The sequence below is a fragment of the Crinia signifera genome, chromosome 3 (genome assembly GCF_055691185.1).
Source record: "Crinia signifera chromosome 3, ASM5569118v1, whole genome shotgun sequence".
Lineage (NCBI taxonomy): Eukaryota > Metazoa > Chordata > Amphibia > Anura > Myobatrachidae > Crinia > Crinia signifera.
In genome coordinates this window covers 232,378,147-232,391,944 of record NC_139219.1, presented here as the reverse complement: position 1 = coordinate 232,391,944, position 13,798 = coordinate 232,378,147, and the positions used below count along the sequence as shown (strand labels likewise).

The 13,798-nt window shown below is 44.2% G+C and overlaps 1 protein-coding gene across 1 annotated transcript in view; it reads left to right on the top strand.

Moving 5' to 3' along the window:
• The window catches only part of LOC146062675 (anosmin-1-like), a 44,047-nt gene that overhangs the window by 13,314 nt on the left and 16,935 nt on the right, over positions 1 to 13,798 (top strand). Inside the window, exons 5-10 of the mRNA XM_083174740.1 lie at positions 2,285 to 2,469; positions 4,652 to 4,781; positions 7,181 to 7,380; positions 7,466 to 7,601; positions 8,040 to 8,189; positions 11,508 to 11,602. Of these exons, the coding sequence (XP_083030866.1) occupies positions 2,285 to 2,469; positions 4,652 to 4,781; positions 7,181 to 7,380; positions 7,466 to 7,601; positions 8,040 to 8,189; positions 11,508 to 11,602 (896 nt within the window). The remainder of the gene's footprint in view (positions 1 to 2,284; positions 2,470 to 4,651; positions 4,782 to 7,180; positions 7,381 to 7,465; positions 7,602 to 8,039; positions 8,190 to 11,507; positions 11,603 to 13,798) is intronic.

Genomic DNA, 13,798 nt, shown 5'->3' with positions numbered 1-13,798 from the left:
CCCACTCCCCCAGGGACCTGGCCTGGGCTGACCAGCCACAGAGGTAATGCTTTGGCCACGGGACCTTATATAATAACCGTCTGTGGCATTACCCTGATGGCTGTTTGAGCCCGGTGCTGGTTTCTAGAATATTTTGGAAACCAGGACTGGTCCTAGAGCCCAGGGGCTGGTCATGCTCGTGGGGGGGGACCCCAAGCCATTTTTTATGTATTATTTTATTGCAAGGATTTTATAATGACCCATGAGATTTGAAATCTTCCATGCTGAATCTCCCATAATGAATCTCTGACCCCAATCTCTCTGTATGTGACTCATTATCTGAGAGAGTGAAATCTCTCATGCTGAATCTCCTGTTATGAATCTCTGGCACAAATCTCTGCGTATGTAGGGCCCTTTATATACAGAAAGACAAAGTTGGGCTCGTCGCACTAGGTACTGATAATGTAAATATCAGAAGAGGCCCCCAGTATTTATTACACTTAAATCAGTGATATTGGCGGGGTGTGCTACCTTTTGACAAGAAATTTGAATACATCAAGGGGAGAAGGAAAGACTAGGCTTGTCGTTATTGTGGTGCACCGTAAGGAGGTATTTTATATAAAATATAACTTTTATTCAATTATTCACTTAAAAAGCGACATATAAAACCAAAGACATACAAAATGGACAATTAACACAAAAGTTTTAAAATTGAGGAAAAGATTCCTCACGTAGTGAGACCCCAATGTCACAGTATCCTGTGGTTTTTGTTTGTCACAGCAGTGCGTCTTACTATATAGGGAGTAATCTGCAGACCTGAACAGATCAGTGAATTCTACCCATGTGATAGTGTTATATCTGAGTAGCCTTTAAGTTACAATGATGAGTACTAATCCTCTAATTGCTAGGGTACTCCAACACTAGTTGTTTTAAATATGGTTATAGTGGGGAGATATAATGATCTGATAGGTCTAGGTCTGCCAAGTTTTTAGAGGCAGTATTACATGTGTGCTAGATGGCAGTATAACTATCTGGAGGGTAATCAGCTGGTGTGGTGAATATATCACCTTTTCAATTCACAGGTGCTACCCAGCTGACCTTCCAACTGACTGAGTTATAGATAAATCAAGAGATCCAAATTTGTAGCATATTAATGGTGCACATAGAATGAATTGGCATCAGAGGGGTTAAATGCTAATGGTCTCTCTGTTTGGGTAATAGGTAGTGTTAGGTGATGATATAACTGTCTGGAGGGTAATCAGCTGGTGTGGTGAATATATCACCTTATCAATTCATAGGTGCCACCCAGCTGACCTTCCAACAGACTGAGTTATAGATAAATCAGAGATCCCAATTTTATAGCATATTCATGATGCACATAGAATGAATTAGCATCACCGGGGTTAAATGCTTGCGGTCTCTCTATATAAGTGCACACTTGCAATACCCTAAACAATACAAAAATACTAGCCCTGTCACCCCGGACAGATCCGGATTACAGCGCACCCTTGATGCTGACAAATGTCCTGGCACCAGCGGGGTAAAGCCTTCGGTCTGACGGCGGGTGTAACTGTCCCTAATCTGCAGAACTAGGTAAGTATTCACCATTTGTATCTGGACAAAGGTGGAATGGGGGGAGGGGAGGCACAGTTTAACAATGAACCATGTGCCTTCACCGCCCACTGGACAGTGCCGGAGGGCTGCGCACACTGATGTGACAAAACAATGTTCAATGACAAATCATAAAGGAGGACAATTGGGTGCAGTCACTAGGTGGACACGGTCAACACGCGTGTCGCTGCTCGCTTCATCAGGACCAGAAATTTCCTCAATTTTAAAACTTTTGTGTTAATTGTCCATTTTGTATGTCTTTGGTTTTATATGTCGCTTTTTAAGTGAATAATTGAATAAAAGTTATATTTTATATAAAATACCTCCTTACGGTGCACCACAATAACGACAAGCCTAGTCTTTCCTTCTCCCCTTGATGTACCCTTTATATACAGTTCTGTAACCTGACATTTCACAAAAACTTAATTATAGAAATTACAGTTCACAACCAGATTGTATCTACTCAACCTATGCACGAAACCTCTGAAACACCTTTCATATGGATAGCATTTCACAACTTTTAGGGTTTTTTTTTATTATTTTTGTTACTTACCAGACAATCCTCAAAAGGATTGTCATTGCTGTTTTTATGGGTTTTTTTTCAAGTCTTAGGATATGATTAAAAGATTAATTATCTTAGTTTTATTGCAATGAAGATAATCTTATAATTTTAAGACTTCATCTGTTCTTGCAGGAGTCCCATTGAAACCTCACAGTGAATTTACATTTAATGAACATACAAACAGAAGTGTGGAGATAACTTGGAACTCCAGATTCAACATTTCTGCTGAGCCAGTTCTGTATATCCTCCAAAGACGATGGAATTATGGTATTCAGCCCAGTGAGGATCAGTCCACACCTTGGCAAACGATAGCTGTGGTTAGTACATATGGCTGAAAATGTCATTTGTTAGGAGAAATAAAAATATGTGAATGTTTTCATAAAAAAAAACATATAGTAGGGCATAGCAAAAATGATGACATTATATTGCACCCAATCAGATGTCTGCTTGTAGTCTCTAAACTGTTGAACAAAATTGACAGCTAGGATTTTATTGTGTGCCATATAAAGTAACCAATAAAGCAGCAGTGACTCCGCCTCCAGCCACTGTGCACTGTAAATCCATGAAATATACTTCTGGTGCATATACTGTAGGGCCTAATACAGTATCAGTTGTAGCTTTGTAAAGATCCACAAAACTGCTGTCACTAACATATGGGGGGCCGCCAAGCACAGGGAAAGAACACCCCTGCATACCGGGACCCTCCCTGCAATACATTGTAAAATTTTGCCATCACATCTCTTGAGTACCCCCCTGCTTGCTCAGCGTATCTGCAAAGGAAGGCGACTGGCCACCATGTTTTGTGTTGCAGGGGCTACTTTTGACGTTGTGCAGCTGATCTGCCCCGCAAAATGGTCCATACACGTGTTGATGCTCCGAAATGCTGTGTTGCTGCCCCTCGCCAGCATTTAAGGCCCCCATAAACTATGCCATTTGGGCCCAATTTCACCCGATTCCAGCAGATCGGCCAGAGAACAGAGAAATTGGGTGAAATCGGCCCCATGTGTCAGACATCCGATTGGATGTGCATTGGCCCAGAATCGGAGGTCAGGTGGCCTGCAAGTAAGATAACTGGTACCTGTAGCCATCAGCGGCACATCGTGGGTGCTATTGCATCTGATATGATACTAGGTATGTGCCAGCGGTGCCGCACCACTGGCACACACTTATATGCAGAGCAGGGAAGTGCCGGTTAGGAGAGGCGCTCATCCCACTCTGCATCCCTGACAGGTGGTGCGCAGCAGGCTGGACACTCAAAAAAAAACCCATATAAAAGAAAGGGCAGCCGCTGAGACAGCTCTGGGTTATTTTGAATTATTATTATTATTATAATTTTATTTATAAGGCGCCACAAGTGTTTCGCAGCGCCGTACAAAGGAACAATACAGGGAGACAAAACTTGGCATAACATTGAATAAATAACAAAAATACAGTACAAATAAAGAGCACCACAGTTCAATACACATTACAGCTTAAATGTAAGTAGTGAGGACCCAATCAACATACAACTAGAGGCTTGAGGCCAATGATGGAGATGAGTATGAAGATGGTCACTGAGTGTTGGAGTAAAGGAGAGCTGTGAGTGAAATGTGAAGAGAAGTGGGCTTTGACAACAGGAGGGAAGAAGGCCCTACTCGGAGGATCTTACAATCTAGTAGGAAAGGGAGACAGACAGATTACAAGAGGTGCAAGCGAGGGGGTGGTGGTTAGATAGCAGGATGAAAACAGGCAAGGGGTCGGAATTCTCTTGTCCCATGCCTGCAGCTCCACGCGAGTTTTGCATGCGATAAATCGCAAGAGATTTATCACATGCACAAAAGGCACATTGAGTGCCAAATCATTAGTGAGTCTCCCAGGGAGCTGCTGGGGGATTTCAAGGGGAATTGGGTCCGACTTGTACTTAGGACTAATGTATCGGGGCCTTTGGACTGTGGTTGCAATTTCATGAATGCAACTAGTTCAAGGGCTCACAGTGGTGTGCACTGATTAACGATATCGACACTTCTACATCCACTACTGAATCAGTTCCATACTGTTTATGTCTGGTGTAAAAAAAACTGGCCCATATTCTGACACTGACATAAGATTCATCTAGATCTGCAAGTTGACACACAAAAAAATGTGGTACATTTTACAGCTGCATTTCTGGTGACAAACTCTACATCACCCAATGTATACATATTGCAAATGCAACAGCTCTTCTGTAACAGCAGACACGTTCTCCCTTCACTTCAATCTGCCACACCAGCAGCCATGCAATGGTTATGAATGCTGTGATTTCCTAGCTTTGCCATGTGACACCACCCTATAAAATATACGAGCCTACAGTATGTGTCATTCTGTGTTGGGATACGTATAACCTTAGAATAACTTTTACCCATAACTTTTATTAATAACAGTGAAATATAAAGTAAAAAAACAAGTTTGAGTACATATTTCTCCATTAGCAGATCTCTATTTTGATACATTTAATAATGATACGCTGTCCCTTTCTTACAGACAGCAGCTCATCATTTCAATATGACAGATGTGAGGCCAGGCAGATGGTACCAGTTCCAGGTGGCAGCAGTAAATGTGCATGGAACACAAGGCTTCACAACTCCAAGTAGACACTTCCACTCTACTAAAGGCAAGAAAAACCTATGTATGCTATAGGCTACGGGTCAGTTGATCAATCTAGTCTTTTTGTTTTCTTCACCCAAACAACAACTATTACAGCATACATCCAATACTCATCACCCAACAGGAGAGCAAGCTAATAGAAACGGGCTAAGTGTTTCAGATGATTCTGACATAGATTATCTACCAGGAAAGTCATTTCCCATATCAATCCTTTACAATAGACAGCATAGGATGGTTCAGTTATACACAAACAATGCCTGTATTTCGCGGCTGTAACCAATTATCCTTTCCCAACATGATTAACGTGCATCTGTAATGTATCTGTGACCAGGATTAAGGAGCAGGACCAGTGCTTGTGATGTCAATTTATAGTGGAAACTCGTCTGGGCTATCTAGCACTAGCCATAAATTTGATAGGATATTAGATTTTTCAATAACTTAAGACCTGATTCAGAGTAGTATACGAACCCCAGTGGTTTATTTACTACTTTAATGTGAGAAAATGGGAGCATGTGCAGGATTTCTCGCATTTCCCCAAAAGCAGCAGCTGGGCCGTTTGGTGTCTGCGGGTGGCTGGGCAGGCTCTACCATTAGACCATTAGACCAAGTCTGCCTATCAGAAAATCAAGGATGTCTATGAGGATCCTTGTTGTACTTAATGCAGGTGGCTGCTGTGGAACTTCTAAGACCTCACCTCCATACTTTCCCTTGAGGCATACTTCCCCACTTTGCTGCCCCCTCCTTCTTGTAATCTGTTGTGGGTGGCAAAGGGAGTCCTCCAGGGAAAGCAGGGGACTTGCCCACCGTTCCCAGGGTGGGGCTGGGAGGACCACCCAATATTTTTGGGAGCCTCCATGCCATTCTGGAATGTTCTTCAAGTATGCCTTTAGGGGTTGGAAAAAGGTTATTGGTGGCAGTATGTGGGGGGGGGGGATGCAGTAGATTTAAGTTTTGCCTAGGGCACTGAGAAGCCTTACACCGGCCCTGAAAATGTAGGTGTGTTGCCCCGTTTTTAGTGCTGAGGGTCAGGGTCTGCATCATGCAAGATTTCCTGGCCTCATCCGAAGAGCTGTGACTGCCGCCAATATGCATAGCCTCAGGCTCACTCAGATGGCTGATGTTTTTGCAGAGTAATCCAGTGCTGCATCTTAATAAATTGATCTCTTATTAAATTAATTAATAACCTACCTACATTTTTATTCATCAAAATGACCTGTAATGTTCACCTTATATAAATATAATATTTTTTTACATAACATTTTTATTTGCGTTTATATAACAAATGTGAGCGACGCTGGCATTTTTAGCAGATATTTTGAACATCTTCTACAGAGCGGTTGGCTCTCAAAGGGTTAAACAGAGCAGCCTGTGCTAAATGCTCATTTCAAATGAAAAGTTGTTGAGAGTTAAAATTCTTAGTGATTTGCAACTTTTGAGTAAAGGAATATAACATAGTGTACAGTAAGGTACATTAAAAAACCTATTCTCTTTTTATAAGTACAGTATATTATAGCATACCTCCCAACCAGCTATTGGATAGACTGATATTTCCAATGCTCAGAAATATTTTCCGTTTTCGCGCAGAATAGATTGAATTAGCATTCGTTCTATACAATCTTCTTCTTTGCCCCAACTTTTGGAAACAATCCGGATCTGCGAATCCATGTTTTTTTCCACTGAAGCGGCTGCTAATTCACAAATTTAGCATCCGTTTCCACAAATGCAGATTTGGCTTTCCATTTTGGGATTGAATAGGTGCTGGCCGATATTTATGAGTATAGGAAATATCAGGCAACATTGGATACCCCCAGAGTAGTATACCTCACAATGTTTTAAGATTTTGAATTCAAGACATCGTATACATATTTCTAAAAAGCACAAGTAATGGGTATAATGATGCTACAAGGGGGTGTGATCACAGCACATTTGTGCACAACGATGCCTGCACATCACCCTGAGGCCTTGCCCGGCATGTCTGAAATCTGCGCAATTACCATTCCCTTGGCCAGATATACTAAGCTTGAAAAGTGATAAAATGGAGAGTGATAAACCACCAGCCAATCAGCTCCTATCTGTCATGTCACAGGCTATGTTTGAAAAATGACAAGTAGGAGCTGATTGATTGGTGGGTTATCACTCTCCATTGATTTGATCACTTTTCAGGGCTTAGTACATCTCACCCCCTGTTCCTACAATGCAGCTGGTACTGTACACATGACATCACATACTCCATATTTCCCAAATACACTGAAGAAGGACAAAACTCTTTAAGTTAGGACAGTCCCCTAAATTTGGATTATACCACCTAAATCGGACATTTCAGAGGTACAGTATGTTCTAGCTCTATTGTGTAGAATATTGCTTGACATTTAAACTAAAAAAATGATAATGTCTCATTTTCTGCAGATCCCTTGCCCCCTGCGGCCCCTAATGACCTCAGAATAGGTGACCTAACTCTTGCCCCGAATGGCACTGTGAGAGTGCACATTATCTGGGCTGCTCCAAAAGAACAAGACTTAAAAATTCATCATTACAGAATAACATGGAGAGCTACTGAAGAGCTGTTATCAGCGAGCAAGCCAAACAGTTGGATGATAACTGACGGGGTGTGTAAAGGCTGAAATACAACTTCTAATCAGATTCAGTCATATGTTTTCTTGGAAGATAAAAATGATGGTTTCTTTTATTCAGGCAAATACTGAATTTACTTTGAACAGTTTTCTACCTAATAGAGAATATCTGGTAAAGATACAAGCAGTTTCCTACTGGAGACAGAAAAGAATGAAGAGTCTGCAGTCACAGGTCATTTTCAGTACTGCACAGCAAGGTGCGTAACAGACCATTAGTAATCTCACAATGGCATACCTCCCAACAATCCCGATTTCAGCGGGTCAGTCCCGATTACCGGGTCCTGTCCCGCTGTCCCACCCGTGGCCGGAGGTGTCCAGCTGCGGGGGGGGGGGGGGGGGGCAGTTCGGAGCCCCCCCAATTTGACAGAATAGACGCTGTGCGCATGCGCACAGCGTCTATTCGCGGCCGAAAACGGGGATGCGACTCATTTGCATAAGCTGCGCCCCTCATTTGCATAAGCCGCACAAGTGTCCCTATTTCTGCAGCCGGAAAGTTGGGAGGTATGCAATGGCAGATACTGTAGTTTATATGTTCACTATACAGATTATACTGCCTTGTAAATAAACGTATGTATAACAAAATATGATGAACATGTTCTATCCTGCTGTAATTGTTTTACTGTTTTTATATACAGATTTAAAATCTGAAAGCCGTAAATCCACTGTGGATGTCTGTAACAACATAGCCAAATCACACAACGCTAACTGCAAGAGCACTCTGCGCACATATTATTTTTACCACAATAATCAGATCCAAATAAAACTGTCCTGGAAAGCAATGCCAGGTAAGAGAATTGTGCATCCTCCTGCCTGATTTTGATTGACAATAATATAATAGCAAATCTGTACACAGAAACAGGGCTGTCTTAGCATAGGCTGGGCAAAGCTTACCCACCCAATACATAAAAAAAATAAAAAACATATCTTACCAATCTCACAGTCTCTTGCCTTCTCTCCACATGGTTCCATACAGTGGATGGTTGTCAGCACTGTAATTTACAATCAAAGCAGCTAGGCCGCATTCTCCATCTGCCTCCCAAAAGATGCTCCAGAGACACCAGTCCGCCCCTTAGGGGCCATGGGCAGGTTCCCACTGTACCTATATCAGGGCCATCTTAACAGCATTACAAAGCAAGATGTCGCAGACCCGGACGCTGAAATGATTGGTTTGTTAAATGTCCAGTTAATACAACATAGGGTCGGCAGGAGGACCCAAGGACAATTCCATCTTGCACCTATTTTCTTTGTATTATGTGGCCTTTGGAGCATTTTTTAGCACAGTTTTTAAAACTGCCATCCTGTCTGCTGCTGCAATCCCACTCCTAGATGGGCCACGTGTTTGTGCCACCCATGTACGGATGGAGCCGGGCTCATTCAATGGGGGTCTGGTGGTCAGATCACTAACCGCCAGCCTGTGCCAGCCGCCAGAAGGGGACATGCGCAAGCTCCCCACCGGTCCCGCTGCTACTCTGCTGGTCACCGTCGATTGACACCACCTTCTCGCACTCCCTGAACTGGAGATGGGCAGAGTTTGAGTCTCCCGCCGCCCGTAAACTGGGAAGCGCAAGCGTGTGAGACGCTTGCGTGTCCCAGTTAGATGGAGCACCTCTACGCCGGCGATCGCATTCTGGCGAGCCCAGCCGCTGGCTGAGAGGCACTCCATCTGTATGTCGCTTAGCATAGTCATCTAGTCATCCAACTACCTCAGCCTTTTGGCCTGAAAACAACTTTGTGAGGTATTTAGGATATATTGGAAATGAGTGTAAATTTATGTTATCGAGGTTAATAATAGCGTAAAAGAAAAAAAAATTCTGGTATTTTAGCGTTTAAAAAAAAAAGATCCAAAACACGAAACACAAAACCCAGAAGGGTGGTGTTTTGGAAGATACAGATCCAAAATATGAAAAGTGCCTGGTGTACACCCCTAGGCAGGAGTCATAATTATTACCCAACATCTCAGGAAAGCTAAAAGGAGTTACCAGCCTGAAGTATTCTACAGTACTCTGCTCCAAAGTTAGTAACCTGCATTTCCATCCCCTCAGGAGGGACACAGCTTAGCCAGTTCTGTTACTTGAACAGCAACAAAATTCTCCTCAGATCTAGCAAACCGGAAAGTGCACCACCGAGCTCCATCGCTTTGAATTAAATAATATTCCAGTTTATGGGGCCCCAATTACAAGGTCATTCAAAAGTGATTGTTTTTAAACTTTATATCTTAGATCAGTAAAGGTCCATACACACTGGGTGACTATGCCCAGCGTGTATGGACAGCGATTATGTCAATCACCTCTGCTGGGAAACCCGCTCAATGCATACACACTTAGCAGCTTTCCCCCTGCCCGGCACCAACGATGATGATGCGGGAGCGCACAGCAGCGCTCACCGCTCATCGCTGGGGCATACACACTGGCCGGCTTTGAGCTGAAAGCCGCTCAAACAGGCTGTTTTGAGCGGCTTTCAGCTCAAAGTCGCCCAGTGTGTATGGGTCTTAAGATTGTCAAATGTTGTTACTGTTACTTACACTGTGTATTTTCTGTATGAAGAATGTGGGCTGGATGCTGTAACATCCGCGCCCCCTTTCCGTCGGACTTGACCAGCTACCGCAGACATAATTATCGCATATATTATTAGCGTTAAGAGCTGTCCTTTGCATTGAGCCGGCGATGTGAAGCGGCTCCCCCCTCCCTCTCCCGGCTGGATGATGTGCTGCTGCGGGCTGCTCTCCTCCTCCTCCCTGCACCTGGAAGAGGATACAGTGCAAGGAGGAGGAGGTCACAGGTCCAGGCAGCACAGCGCTGTGGGGGGGGGGGGGGGGGGCGGTGCGAGTCGGCGGGGGTCCGTTCGGGGCGGCGTGGGTGCGTTAAGAAGCCCATAGGCTTCTATGGGGTATCACCAGCTTTTGCAGATTTTTACCGCATTCCTGCTTCAGAGAATCGCCTCCTGTATGACCTGTATGAGAGCCACAAGTGTAATGAATGTTTTATATTGCTACTGCTTGTAATAATCTCAAGTTCCTGGTCAGCGGTGGTGTAAAAAGGGTTAACCTTTTACACAGGACTTCTACCCAGAAGGTCCTGACCAGGGTAGAACACGGGCAGGACCTAGAGGGCAGTGTAAACGGGTACTCCGGGTGATCCGACCCGGCTCCCGTTTACATAAATGGGGGAAGCACACAGCCTCTGTTGCTGTCTGCTGTACTCTGCAGACAGCAGCAGAGGCAGGCAGAAGGTGAATGGATGCCTGTGTGCAGCATCTATTCACCTCGCGGATGGGGGCTGGGGGGTGCACGGTGGCTGGGGGCAGCCCAGCAGCTTACCTTGGTGCTGGGCTTTCCCCCAGCGTGGTGGTCTGGGGCCTGGTGCCGTCACAGGAACCGCCATTGCCGGGGGGGGGGGGGTCCAAAGACGTTAAAATGGCTCTGCATATGATACATGTGTATATATTGGGCAGAATGGTTGTCATGGTGTTTAGCATTGCTGCCTTATACCCCTGAAGATTCAAACGTCTATCATCTGTGTGGAGTTTGTATTTTCTCCATGCTTTTGTGTAGTTTCCTCCTGGTGTTGCAATTTCTTCCCACACTTGAAAATATATTCTATAACATTATGCGTACATTATTTATACATGAACCAGTTAATATTTATCTTGACATGTACACTAAAACATACATGTGTAGCCAAGTACTAACCTACTGTCATTTCTATTTTCCTGCAAATACTGCCTAATGTTTTCATAGCTACTGCCTTTACAGACTATTTAATATTATTATTTATTATTATTTAAACTGTGGTTTTAAAAACCAAACTTTTATATTGCTTTACAGCCTTTTTAGTAATAAGATGATAGTACATGACTTTTAGCTGTATTTTAGTGATACTTAAATCATAGATGTGAACATAGATCAGGAACCTTGGTGTTGGGTTCTGTCCTGAAATTTTGAATCAAAATATGAAACAATACATCATATATTCATAGTGCCTGATATATACAAATTTGCAGTAATAAGGTGAAGGACTGACAACTATCTGTTTTTATCTTTATATATCACGGTAATTACTGTAATCCATTAACCTATGTCTAAATATATTTCTATGTACCTACAGGTAACTACTTGGAGCCATACACTTACGTAATAAAATGGAGACCAATTGTGTGTGATAGTAATGACACTTTCTCTGGTGGAAAAGCAATTGTTAAGGTGAGACCTATCTGAGTAGTATGTAAATTAATTTATGGCCAATAACCCCTACCATCTTTATTCTTTAACCTTTATTTAATAAATAAAGATGGTAGGGGTTATTGTGCAGATGTGATTTTCTTTAAAGTCGAATCTGTATTGTCGAAAATGGCCGCTGGATTGTCAACTCCATGGCCATTTTCGACTATCCACGGACTTTCCAGCTTTCAAATACTAGTCAGAAGAACTAACCCAACAGAAATATCATCTGCAATTGAATAACCCCTATTGAGAACTGTTTGTGGTCTTCAGATATTAATCAGCTGTTATTGTGAATTACAATCATAGTGAACCACATAGAAATGTAATCACACATACAACTCCTTAAAATGACTTGCAACATCCAGTATGGTCCCACAAGATCAAACCGACCAGTTGCCGGGTTATAGAAAGTGGAACTTTCACACTGTACCTGGACCAGGATCCATATGTCACAATAATAGTGGGAATTACAACACTGTAAATGGAATTTGCTAGCGATTAATAAATAAATGTAACTAAATAATACTACTTTCAGACCGCAAATACCGTGTCGCACACGGGATTAGGACACAGGTCCCATCCCCAGAGCAACACGGCATATGCTGTCTGAAAGTTCCGACACCGACGCGGCATATTGCCGAGTCGGTGACGTCACATGGGGCGGAGCTGGGCGGCGGCGCATCATCGGGGGCTTGGGAGGAGGCAGTACTTGGAGCTGACAGTGCTGCCTCCTCCATACTGTGAACGGGACACGGGTCGCTCGACCCAGGCACCCGTTCACACTGCACTTGACACGGGTCATAGCCGTGTTCAACCCTGGTCAATACCAGGGTTGAACATCCGTGTTGCTCGACCCGTGGTGGCCTTTTCAGACCGCACCTTGACCCGTGTTGGGGCCGCAAGAACACGGCAATAACCCGGGTCTAGAGTGTGGTCTGAAAGCGGTATAAATAACAAGAGTGCTTGATTAACCAATAGATTAGGCTGCAGCCTAGGGAGCAAGGACTGATGGGAAGGGGGCACCTTGCAGGGGACAGCTAAGGAATAAAATTAAGGCCTAAGTTATTCCATATTTGTTAGCTATCACCTGTCCTGATGTGCTGTGCGGGTAAAGTTCTTAAGGTGACTGTCAGATGGCTATGCCAATGTAACTTACTGATGGAACCATTACTTTATGTATATTATGCTACAATGCCAGCTGGTCAGCCTAAAGCCAGTCTCTTTCACACAACACAAAAATCAGATCATTCATGCCAGTTGTATAACCTTTGTTGCATGCACATGGGCAGTATGAATGGCGAGTCCCTGAGCACTCATACACGTGTGTTTAGCAGCATTACAAGGGGAGCTACATGTGAATTAGCCTAGGGCTGGGGTAGCCAACTCGTCCTCAAGAGCTACCAACAGTTAATGTTTTCCAGATCTCACAGAGGGGCAGATGTATCATAGCAGCGCTTATCGCGCCGCTATGATACTTCCTGCTTCGCCTCAATAGCGAGGCGAAGCAGGAAGGGACATCGACAAGATGTATTAACATCTTGTCTGCCGAAGCGGGGGGAGCGTTAACTCCCCCCTTCGGCGATGTCCCGTTCTGAAGATAGCGCATCAGTTAATACTGATGCGCTATCTCCTGTCCCCCGGCCGGCAGCACTGGGCATGCGCGGGATCTCGCTGTTCACGCGAGATCCCCAGCGCAGCCCAGACCTAACAGCAGGGACAGCGCTGTCCCTGCTGTTTAGATAGGGCTTCGCCAGCCTGATGCTGGCGAAGCCAAACCCGGCTTCGTGCGGAACGGTCAGCGATGCTGACCGTTCATACATTCGGCCTGCTATCATTTTGATAGCAGCGCCGATATGGACAGGGGCGCATAGCGCCCCTGTCCATTACCGCATCCCGGCCGCTTCATACATGGGGGAGAAGCGGTATCAGTGCACATAACGTGCGCTAATACCCCTTCTCCCCCATAACGACCGTTCATACATCTGCCCCAATATCACAAGTGAAATAATTAGCTCCACCTGTGGATCTTTGAAAATGTTTCAGCTAGTAATGAGTGCACCTTTGCAGCAGCTAGGTTGTCTGGAAAATGGGAACTGTTGGTAGCTCTCGAGGACTGTAGTTGGCTACCACTGGCCTAGGGCACCTGGAACCTTTAATCAGGTCCTGAACAAGACA